This window comes from Oculina patagonica, chromosome 7 (assembly GCF_052425735.1).
Source record: "Oculina patagonica isolate OP01 chromosome 7, crgOcupat, whole genome shotgun sequence".
Classification (NCBI taxonomy): domain Eukaryota; kingdom Metazoa; phylum Cnidaria; class Anthozoa; order Scleractinia; family Oculinidae; genus Oculina; species Oculina patagonica.
Genome location: NC_135764.1, coordinates 26356900 through 26368523, shown reverse-complemented (window position 1 = coordinate 26368523; position 11624 = coordinate 26356900). Strand labels below are relative to the sequence as shown.

Sequence of the window (11624 nt, the reverse complement as noted above, 5' to 3'; positions counted from 1 at the left end):
AAAAATGCAACAAAATGTCTGGGGACTTCAATATTTTATTAGTATTGAGGAACTAAACACACGTGACTTAACGATTTCTTGCTATTTCATCAAAATTCACCGAAACACAGAAGCCATTTATTTGCCTAAATTTGGCATAAAATCGGTACGAAATAGCTAATCAAGCATGAATCTATAGATAACAATCAAAATATTGGCGAAGAAAAGGCAGTTAGGACATTTTTCGGAGCGTTTTCAGAGCCATATAATTCGGCAATGTTGTGATATAGCAAATGTAAAAACAGCAGCGAAAGATTTTCTTCACAAGCTCGCTCAATTCAACATTTAGGCACATCAAAGTAAAGAAACAAGAAAGTAATACTACATACATGCCACTTATCGACACACAGATGCTTTCTTTTGAAGAATTTGTTCTTCCTCGCTGCACTTCGATTCTTTGATCGATCTCAATTGACATGTACTGTTGCTTTGAGGCGCGCTGAACTTAGTCAATCCATCGTGGTTCATCCATCGTGAAAGGTGTAAACAGGTTGTCAATAAAGTCATTCAAAGAGCTGTTCAAAGTTCACGGAAGGACACTTGTCTCAGCCAGTTTGCATGAAATAAATTTAACTGGAAAATAAACAGCCGCCATGTTGAATTTCTACCTTTGAGCCTGTCGTTTCAGTCAGCGGTACGGCTGTTCACTGGGCATCACGCGTCCATCACGCGTGACCACACGCGCGATCATTTGCTTTTCCTCCGCGAGTGTTCGTTGGATGCGTTTGTGATGAAAATGAGAATATTTTCAAATTGTCGTAGGGAAAACAATTTCCTCCGCTACAGCTTGACGTGTTTACCGCAATGTGATGCTGAACGAACTCTAGGGTGCTTACCATTTGTTGGAGAGAACCGGTTGGAATGACCACTGAAAAATGGAACGGCTTCTTTCCAAAATTAGCAAACTAACCGAAATAGATGTCGCTTACCATTTGTAGCTCAGTTTCCTGTTATTTCTTTCCGTTGGTGGGAGACCTGAAGGATGGGAGACTAGAACTGGGAAACCTTACAAATGGTAAGAAAATTTCTGACGTTCCGTCAATCTCCGAAGAGATTTTCCAGAAAAAATACTGTTCCATTTGACTTTCACCGAAACAGAGTTCTTGATTTTTCTGTTCAACGGTCGGCATGCACGGCAACCAAATAAAAATAATTGTTTATGTTCCAAAATGACGCTAAATGGCGGTATAAAACTGCTCCGACGTCTCGGCAATACTGCCTTTTTGGGGGTGGCACCCTGAAGAAGGCAGTATTGCCGAAACGTCGGAGCAGTTTTATACCGCCATTTAGCGTCATTTTGGAACATAAACAATTATTTTTAGCATAAAAGACGCTACACAGTTAAATAAATCAAAATATCAACGTCTCCCAGTTACTTTCCAGACATTTGTATTTTTTTATTGCTTGTTCAAATTCCCCTCCCCTGGCGGAAATAGTGATTAATACCGCGCATAACGATTACATTTTTTGACCAAATTCCCCTACCCCCGGGGCATAAATGGGAAAAAATGAATACCTCAGCTTACCACGGGATAAATCACTATACGGTGGATAGCGAGGTAGGTTTTGTAATCGTTTCTTGCGCAAGTGCTTTAGTTGGGGGAGCGTCTGTGCTGAACTGAACAAAGTATTCACGTACGAAATGCGTTTAGAGACGCAGTCTATATGGCGCTAGCCTGTTCCAAACTAACCGAACGCCTGGAACATGCTAATATGGCGCAGCAAATATATACATATATCTATAATGGTGTGAATGTAGAGAGAGAAAACAACAAAGAATAAAACGGGTTTCCCTCGCGTTGACCTCGAAGAAGACAGAAGACTACCTGTGCTGGTTGAAACATTATATTTTAGCTAATAAGTTTTGCCGTCTTGCGTAGTCCTAGTCTTGCAATAAATTTGTTTAGTTTTAATGCAGGGTTTAAGCTCTCTACAAAAGTCTGCATTCGCGTCTTTGTAACTCACATAGCCACTTAAATTGAGTCGGTGACGAAGAAAATTATCATTTGAAGCCGCAATTCGTCACTTGCAATGTGGGCATTCAGGAGGAAAAATTTGTCCCCATAAATGCCCTTTTCTAAAACAAATTAATAAAACTGCAGTAATGACGTTTATCGGTAAATGGACAGATGGAGAACTTTGTGGGATCCCGAAAAAGAGAGTGGGTACAAATTCAGTCTCCTAGCTGCCAAAGTGTAATATAATATAGACGATTTGAACAGAAGGAATAGATGTACACAGGCGAGGCTGACAACCTGACCGCCATTTCTTCGAATGTCCATATTCACCCCCTCCCCCACCTCCCAAAAAAGACAGAAACAACAACAAAAAAAAACAATAAACATACTAGTTTTAACCTGATATAAGATGGAAAAACTTGCTCTGATTAGTTAATGGTTTCCGACATTTCAGAGCTCAATTTCAGAGCATCAAAACCGATTGCATCGCATACATTACACTGCATCCAGTGTATTTCTCTTCAGCTATTTATCAAAAAAATTCAATGGAGAAGTTGAAAAAAATTCTCACTTTTACAAGAAACGCACACTACTTATAAGGCTAAGATCAAGCCCCGGTTGTTCAGAGGTTAGATAACACCATCCGCTACTTATTCCGACGAAAACAAACATTTGCGGAGGAAAAGCAAATGAACACGCGTGTGTATAGCTGTGTATAGCTGTGTTGGGCTATGTATAGGCGTGTATAGCTGTGTAGGGCTAGGCTATGTATCCCCTCTATGAACATCCCTATATAGGATTTAGTAAAACAACTATATGATGACTACACTACGTACTTGCCCAAGTGTACGGCTTTACCGCTGACTGAAACGGCAGGCTCAAAAGTACAAATACAACATGGCGGCTGTTTATTTTCCAGTTAAATTATTTCATTCAAACTGGCTGAGACAAGTGTCCTTCCGTGAACTTTAAACAGCTCTTTGAATGACTTTATTGACAACCTGTTTACACCTTTCACGAAGAATGACCCACGATGTATTGGCTAAGTTCATCGCGCCTCAAAGCAACAGTACATGTCAATTGAGATCGATCGAAGGATCGAAGTGCAGCGAGGAAGAACAAATTCTTCAAAAGAAAGCATCTGTGTGTCGATAAGTGGCATGTATGTAGTATTACTTTCTTGTTTCTTAACTTTGATGTGCCTAAATGTTGAATTGAGCGAGCTTTTGAAGAAAATCTTTCGCTGCTATTTTTACATTTACTATCACAACATTGCCGAATTATATGGCTCTGAAAACGCTCCGAAAAATGCCCTAACTGCCAATCTTCGCCAATATTTTGATTGTTATCTATAGATTCATGCTTGATTAGCTATTTCGTACCGATTTTGTGCCGAATTGAGGCAAATAAATGGCTTCTGTGTTTCGGTGAATTTTGATGAAATAGCAAGAAATCGTTAAGTCACGTGTGTTTAGTTCTTCAATACTAATAAAATATTGAAGTCCCCAGACATTTTGTTGCATTTTTGTAAAGTTTAATGATGGACTTCATTACCCATGTAAGAATAAGGTATATAAGTTGTTGCTCATGGGAGATATTGGGCACTAGTTAAAGGCTATTTCCAACAGTATGAAATGTGTACCTTCCAAAAGACCGTTTGAGGAGAAGAAATCAAATCAGACGGTTGAAGTGACTTATTGTACTTAAAGCCTAATAACCACAGAATATAATGCAGTGAAATTTATTTTCAGAAGTCTTTTTTTCTTGTGGAACTGGTCAATCAAAGTCAGCTAATTAAATATGCATAAATTAGTGAAAAATGGCCATTTTTGCAAAAGGTGCCATAACTTGAAGGGAATAAAATATTTTGAGCTGATGTTTTGTCACAGTAAATAGCTCACCATACCCAACATTTATGCTAAGTTTGGGCGAAATCGGTGATATGAGCTGTATCACCTGTTGCCTGGTCCTCTTATGGATACACTCTTAAGAATCAAGTCTTTGGTGTGAAACTGATTTCTGTTCAATTCAAATGCAGTGGCACATACTATGAAATTCTTATTTTATCCCCACCCCCTCCCAGAGATTTATGATATATATGAAAAGCAATGGTAAGAAAAATGTCGATTGACCAAACGAAAGAGCCAAAACTGAACTTAAATCGTTCGTTAATTAATCAAACACAAATATGCTTTAGTTAAACCAATTAAGCTGCATTTTTCGTCCGCTCCAAATTTCGGCAAAACCACTCAAAAAGATCACTACGTCAAGAAAACAAATAGGTTGCCTTTGAAAATTGTTTTTTGTGTGACAAAGCATAAAGCTCAAATTTACGCGTTCGAACGATACGGTAACTCCACAAAAATATCTTCCTGTTAACTTTACGAAGGCATTACATATAACTTCCTTACTTGCTGCAAATGAGACGAGTGTGTATAAGTTGATGGAAATGACGACGGCATGTATAATTCTTTTTTTTTTTTCATCAAATATACGAAATTTTTGCCACTATTGAAGTAATTCTACTTGGAATTTCAAAGTGGAGAACTTTAGCTGCAGGGTTTTTTTTACGTTAACGTCGAACCGCAAAGGGCATTTTCAGGTTAGGCGTTTGGCGTTGAAGGTATCGTGACTTCTACAGGTTTTGTTGGAAGTCTATCACATTCACGAAGAAAACTAGTGTGCTGAAAATGAACAAGTTAACTTAAGAAAACGAACGTAAATTCGCAAGGACCACCGTGGCGATATAGAAGTACAGGATCTAATTAGCTATAGATAAAAAATGAAAGAGGATAAAAAGCAAGGCTTATTTAAGGGCATGGGAGTATATATGCTCTGTTTTATTTATTTAGCCTTTCTTCGAAAGATGTCTTATCAAATTCTTAAATTCAAACTATTGGTGGTCAGGACTAAAACCTGGTTCTTTATCGACAGTTTTTGAAGGTGGCACGAAAACCAAATTTTTTTCTCCTTTGACGGTAAATACATTTCATCGACTGCTCTCTGTTTTGTTACACTAAATGTTAAAAAGTCGCTTGTTGTGTTACTGCACTATTTACCCAGGCTCAAAATTTTATCTTCATGGGCTGAAATAACTTTTGGTGACAATGATACACTGTATTTACGGATTCTGCCTTGTCTACTTATTCAGGCTGAGTCTCAAGTTATTTTGGTAATAATATACTAACATTACCATATATAACTTATGTTTTGGCAGTTTTAAGTCATGAAGCCTTCAGCGGTTCTCTTTGCTTTGGTTGCTGCTGTCTTCTTCTTGGCAAGTTTCGCATATACCGGTAATTGTCTTATCTGAGTAAACATTTAAAGGTTTTAAGATATACACTATTTGGTAGATGAGAATTATATTTAAACATTCATTCTGTAAGCCCCTGTTAGACAGCAGATGGTGTGCTAAGTTTTTGGTGTTGTTTTGAAGGGTGGATTCATCTGTGTTTTTCACTCCTAAATTCGTTTAATTGCTCAATAAACGCTTTATTATTTTTTTTTATCTCACTATACCATTTTTAAAGAACACGTAACCATTTGGAACCTTCTGTTACAAAAGAGAAACTGCAGCTCCTTTGTAAAAAAAACATAATATTCGAACGCCAGGTCCAAGGTATATCATCTGTATTACAGTGTGCAACCTGTACTAAGTCGTTTTCTCGTAAACGAGTACCGGGAACTATCGATTTTGTTCTACTCTTCTAAATCTAGCAATCACCTTCTTTCTATAAAATAAATATGAACAAATTTCTTTTGTAGGAAAATGAATAATCAATGGTAATATGAACTTAGCCAGTACTCGTGATAATAAAATTGCTGATATTGTAAGGAATTATGGGGTATATTCATGGTCTTCCTGCTCCTAAACGAATACCGGGACCCCTCTATTTTATTCCAAAATTAAAGTTCTCCTAGGATGAACAACCAGTAGGCAAAGTTTGAGCGAAAATATATTGTCAGATCTATTTCGATGGAATTACCTTAATAAATTACAGCCATTCTATAGTTATTCGATTTGCCTTTCAAGGCCGAAGATTTCTTAACAAAAAGGCGAAATTTTTTTTGAAAAATTGTATTCGTTCACGTGTGAATGAGAGCAATAATTCTCCCAAAATTTCACCATCCTTCTACGTGAACGCATTATTATAGAAATTGCTTTCCTTTATGCTCGAAAAGAGTTTTAAAAAAATGCGACAAATTATTTTTGCATTGGATCTATAGCATGCGGAAACAAACCATTTGGGTCCCGTTTTCTGGGAGGCGAAGAAGCAGGACCTAATTCCTGGCCCATTTTATCCATTTTGTATTGTGTGCCCTTTCTAAAGAAAGTAGAAATAGCCCCGTCCCATTCTGTAATGAAGCTCTCCCTCTATTAATTACATCCTCAAGAGGTCTTGAAAAAAAAGCCCACTCCCACCCGGACACCGGGTGGGGGTGGGGGGGGGGGGAGGCGGTCTTTTATGATAGTTATAAAATTACGCAAGATAAATTGTCACTGTAGTAGCTAACGTCCGCTATAATCATTTTTGTGTTTCTTTTTTCTGAAGGTGGCGGAGAACAGGAATGTTCGAAACTTTAGTCTACATTTAAATATAAAAAATAGCAGTATTTTTTAAGTTTTTATTTTTATTTTTGTATTCATTATTAGCAAGTAACTTTTGATATGTGTTTTGTCAATGGCAATAAACACATTATTACCGGAACCTTGAGAACTTTATTTTCCAGTTCACCCGCTCGATTGAAGTTGCCACATAAAACAGCAACGTTGATGATGTTTAAACAGAAATAATTCGGTAGAAATATGACGTGATGTGATCACAACAATTGCTTTAATCGGTTCTTTGTTTGCATATTGTACAGACAAACATAAGAAATGCCCCAAGTGGGCTAAAAGAGGGAGATGCAGTGAACCCGATATAAAGGCCCAATGTCCAAAGAGCTGTGGCGTCGGTGGAGGCGGTGGCGGTGGCGGTGGCGGTGGAGGAGGAGGAGGAGGAGGAGGAGGAGGAGGAGGAGGAGGAGTAGAAGGTAGATTAGCTTTTAAATATAATTTGGCAATTTAATAGTTTACGAAACTTGAAAATACATGCTATATCTGACGTAAAATAGTGTTAAAATGTAGACTAAATTTTCGACACCCTTCTGTTGCCTTTTGTCAGAGTAAAATATTTTTTAGTTATTTCACTCTGACGAATCCAACAGGAGTGTTCCGAAAATTTAGTCTACATTTAAATATAAAAACTAGCAGTATTGTTTTGAAGTTTTTTTTTATGATTATTGACCGCCCAAACAGCTTTTAGTCTACGTAAATTTTTAAATTTTAAAACAAGTGTCTATTGTCATTGTACCTATTTGTCAAATAATTAATTTATATTAATAATAACTAGCTTGTAAATGGTCATTCTCATTGTATGAAATAATCTATCGTTTTTGTATTCATCATTAGCATGTAACTTTTGATATGTGTTTTATTAATGGCAATAAACACATTATTATTGGAACCTGGAAAACTTTATTTTCCTTTTCACCCGTTCGATTGATGTTGCCACGAGTTTTCATAAAACAGTAACGTTGATGATGTTGAAACAGAAATAATTCGGTTGAAATGTGACGAGATGTGATTACAACAATTGCTCTTATCGGTTTTTTCTTTGCATATTGTACAGACAAACATAAGAAATGCCCCAAGTGGGCTGAAAGAGGGAGATGCAGTGAACCCAAAATAAAGGCCAAATGTCCAAAGAGCTGTGGCGTCGGTGGAGGCGGTGGCGGTGGAGGAGGAGGAGGAGGAGGAGGAGGAGGTGAAGGTAGATTATCTTTTAAATATAATTTGGCAATTTAATAGTTTACGTAAAATAGTGTTAAAAATGTAGACTAAATTTTCGACACCCTTCTGTTGCCTTTTGTCAGAGTAAAATATTTTTTTAGTTATTTCACTCTGACGAATCCAAGAGGTGTGTCCCGAAAATTTAGTCTACATTTAAATATAAAAACTAGCATTTTTTTATGATTATTGACCGCCCAAACAGCTTTTAGTCTACGTTAATTTTTAAATTTTAAAACAAGTATCTATTGTCATTGTACCTAGTTGTCAAATAATTAATTTATATTAATTATATCTAGCTTGTGAATGGTCATTCTCAGTGATTACAACAATTGCTTTTATCGGTTTTTTCTTTGCATATTGTACAGACAAACATAAGAAATGCCCCAAGTGGGCTAAAAAAGGGAGATGCAGTGAACCCAAAATATTGGCCCAATGTCCAAAGAGCTGTGGCGACGGTGGAGGCGGAGGCGGTGGCGGTGGAGGAGGAGGAGGAGGAGGAGGAGGTGAAGGTAGATTATATTTTAAATATAATTTGGCAATTTAATAGTTTACGTCAAATAGTGTTAAAAATGTAGACTAAATTTTCGACACCCTTCTGTTGCCTTTTGTCAGAGTAAAATATTTTTTTAGTTATTTCACTCTGACGAATCCAAGAGGTGTGTCCCGAAAATTTAGTCTACATTTAAATATAAAAACTAGCATTTTTTTTATGATTATTGACCGCCCAAACAGCTTTTAGTCTACGTTAATTTTATAATTTTAAAACAAGTATTTATTGTCATTGTACCTAGTTGTTAAATAATCAATTTATATTAATTATATCTAGCTTGTAAATGGTCATTCTCGTTGTATAAAATAAACTATCTTTTTTGTATTCATCATTAGCATGTAACTTTTGATATGTGTTTTATCAATGGCAATAAACACATTATTATTGAAACCTGGAAAACTTTATTTTCCATTTTTACCTGTTCGATCGAAGTTAAAACAGTAACAGTGATGATGTTGAAACAGAAGTCATTCGGTTGAAATATGACGTGATGTGATCACATTCTTCTTAATTTTAAAAAGCCTCCAATATAAGCAGCAATTATTTTTTACTTCATCAGGAAGGTGTGGAATTAAACCCAGAACACGAATTGTTGGTGGTACCGCAGCCCCCAAAGGAGCATGGCCGTGGCAAACAATGCTCAATATTAGAGGTGGATTATGTGGAGGAACTTTAATTGATCCACAATGGGTCGTCACTGCAGCTCACTGCACCCATGGTCGACGTCCCTCAGACATTCGTGTAAGGTGAGATCTCATAACAGTATATTTATTATAATACTGATTCCAGTGATAGAGGCGATAAAAACACTTGCAAGCAAAATATTCTATTTCAATTAAAAGATATATATATTTATCGTTTCACTGAAAAATGAAACGAAATTAGATAAACGTACTAAAAGGAAAGAAAATGAATGGAATGGAAAGGACAGAGGGAAAACGAAGAAAAATGAGAAACGAAAGTATGAGAGGCAACTTCTGCTAGTGTATGTTCCTTTTATTTTCAGACTTGGAGAGTATTCCCTCAATTCCAACGATGGAACAGAACAGGATTTTTCGGTTGTCAAAATCTTCAATCACGAGCACTATAACGACAACAATATGGTTAACGATATCTCCTTGTTGAAACTGAATCAACGTGCTAACATAAACAAAGAGAACCTGGCTTGCTTGCCTGCATCAAGTGGACAAGTCTCAAGTGGCAAGAAGTGTTGGGTCACGGGTAATATAATGTTCCAGAAAAAAAAAACGTGCTTTGATATATTTACACCTAATGACAATAGCGTTGGAATGAAAAATGACAAATGAAAAAATACAAATATGACTTATGTAATTACCTAAATCATTACAGTTTGCGGCATTAAAAAGACCCATACTATATACAGCTAGCTGCATTTCTGTTAATCGTGTAATGAAAATAAACCGTTTTACGAGTAATTTCAGGCGCTCCTAGGCCATGTCTTATGGCGAAATTTAAACATATTCGTTTTACAGAGGTATTTACAGGGAACAATTCTCTAGGATACGTCAGATGATCTAAAATATGCTCTAGCATACGAATCTAAAATGACCTGAAATGGTACAACAACGACAAAACTAAACATTGCTATTGTTTACCTTTCATTTCACTTGTCTCATTACTTCTCAAACAGTTATGTTTTTGCACAGATTTTCCATCCTATGTTTGTGAGGTCACACCACACCCATATGAATAATTTTCTCAATTATTGCTATTGAAAATATTTAAGCTGTCGAAAATCGGCTTTTATGGTTGTGTATTTGCAATAAAAGAAAATAGAAAAATATTTTTGCTTTATTAATAATGCTTACGGAATGTAAAAATAAACACATCTTGCACTTCTGTTTTAGAAAACCTGGAAAAAAAAGGACGATTTTGGCAAGACCTGCTTGTATTTATGACGTTGCCATGGCAACTGAAAGTTTCAGCATTGCCTGCCATACGGAGGTTGAGCCCACAATATGAGCGGCGGGCAAAACTGAGTTTTCCTACGTCATCGATTCAAACATGAAGTGACATTTCACTGTCGACTAAACGAAGTATATGTCGATATGCCTCACTTCATGTAATGTCTCTGTTTTTTCTCGTTCACCACAACCAATCAGAGAGCGTAAAACGTTAATGACGTAGGAAAACTCAGTTTTTCCCCGCAACCGGCCTCTGATTGGCTAATTTAAAGTTTGCTGGCGCGTACCGTATGGCAGGCGTAGAGTAAATCGTTTTTTCCAAATTTGGAAAAGAATTAATGGGGGGTGGCATCCAACCCCCCCCCCCCCCCCCCCCCCCCCCCATGTACGTCCGAGGGTTAAAGTTTGTTTTTATGCAGTTTTCTTGGCGATTTGAAGCGTGCGAGAGCAGTTCTAGGAGTTTAGGACTTCGACTCTTGTACAGAATAAAAATATTTACACAACGTTTGACGTCGAGTAATCGGGTACCGCCAGGCCCCCCTTTTTCCAGTGCCCAGTAGTCACAAACATAGGAAGGTAAGCCTGTGGTTTTAGGTGGAGAATTACGTTGGTGTGACTCCGTTTACTTTTTTTACACGCTGTTGGCGCATCCTCGTAGCTCATCCGTCCTTCGTGTTGTATAAATATAAATCCTTTATTATGTGTTTTTTGGTTTTCGCTTACGTTCTGTTCCAATTCCTGTAGGATTTGGAACACTGAGAGAAGGTGGTCCTGTATCTGCCAAACTCATGCAAGTTGACGTACCGATTGTCCCACAAGCCACTTGCAAACAGTATTTGCGAATCGACGACTCCATGGTTTGTGCTGGATACGCCAAGGGAGGCAAAGATTCATGCCAAGGGGATTCCGGTGGTCCCTTAGTTTGTGAACACAGCGGGCAGTACTACCTCGAGGGCGTTGTATCATGGGGAAATGGTTGTGCCCGGCCAAACCATCAATATGGCGTCTACGCAAGGGTCCGTTACTTGAGGCAATGGATTGATAAAACTATGAAAGGGAATTGATTTATAAAATGTCTTTAAAGAAATAAAAGGCATGAGAAAATGAACTCCATATTTGTTCTGTGCGTGAGTGTGCGTTTGCGTGTATGGTTATTTCGATTAACCAGAGTTTTTTGTCAGTTTTTTTTTAACTCTTTCAATCTGTTGCAAAAATTCCGATGGTAATCCTTGGAGTTATATTGTTCTAATAGCTTTTATTTGGTGGGCTTATTTTCGGTACCATGGACTTGTTATTTGGGGCCTAAAAATTAACCCTGC

At 37.3% G+C, this 11624-nt stretch overlaps 1 protein-coding gene across 1 annotated transcript; it reads left to right on the top strand.

Moving 5' to 3' along the window:
• The first annotated feature begins 5223 nt into the window (after positions 1–5223).
• On the top strand, positions 5224–11369 carry LOC144659329 (trypsin-like). Its single transcript, XM_078519742.1, has 5 exons — positions 5224–5293; positions 6864–7031; positions 8940–9126; positions 9387–9601; positions 11050–11369. The coding sequence occupies exons 1-5, from the start codon at positions 5224–5226 to the stop codon at positions 11367–11369; spliced, it is 960 nt and encodes a 319-aa protein (XP_078375868.1).
• Positions 11370–11624: the final 255 nt, after the last annotated feature.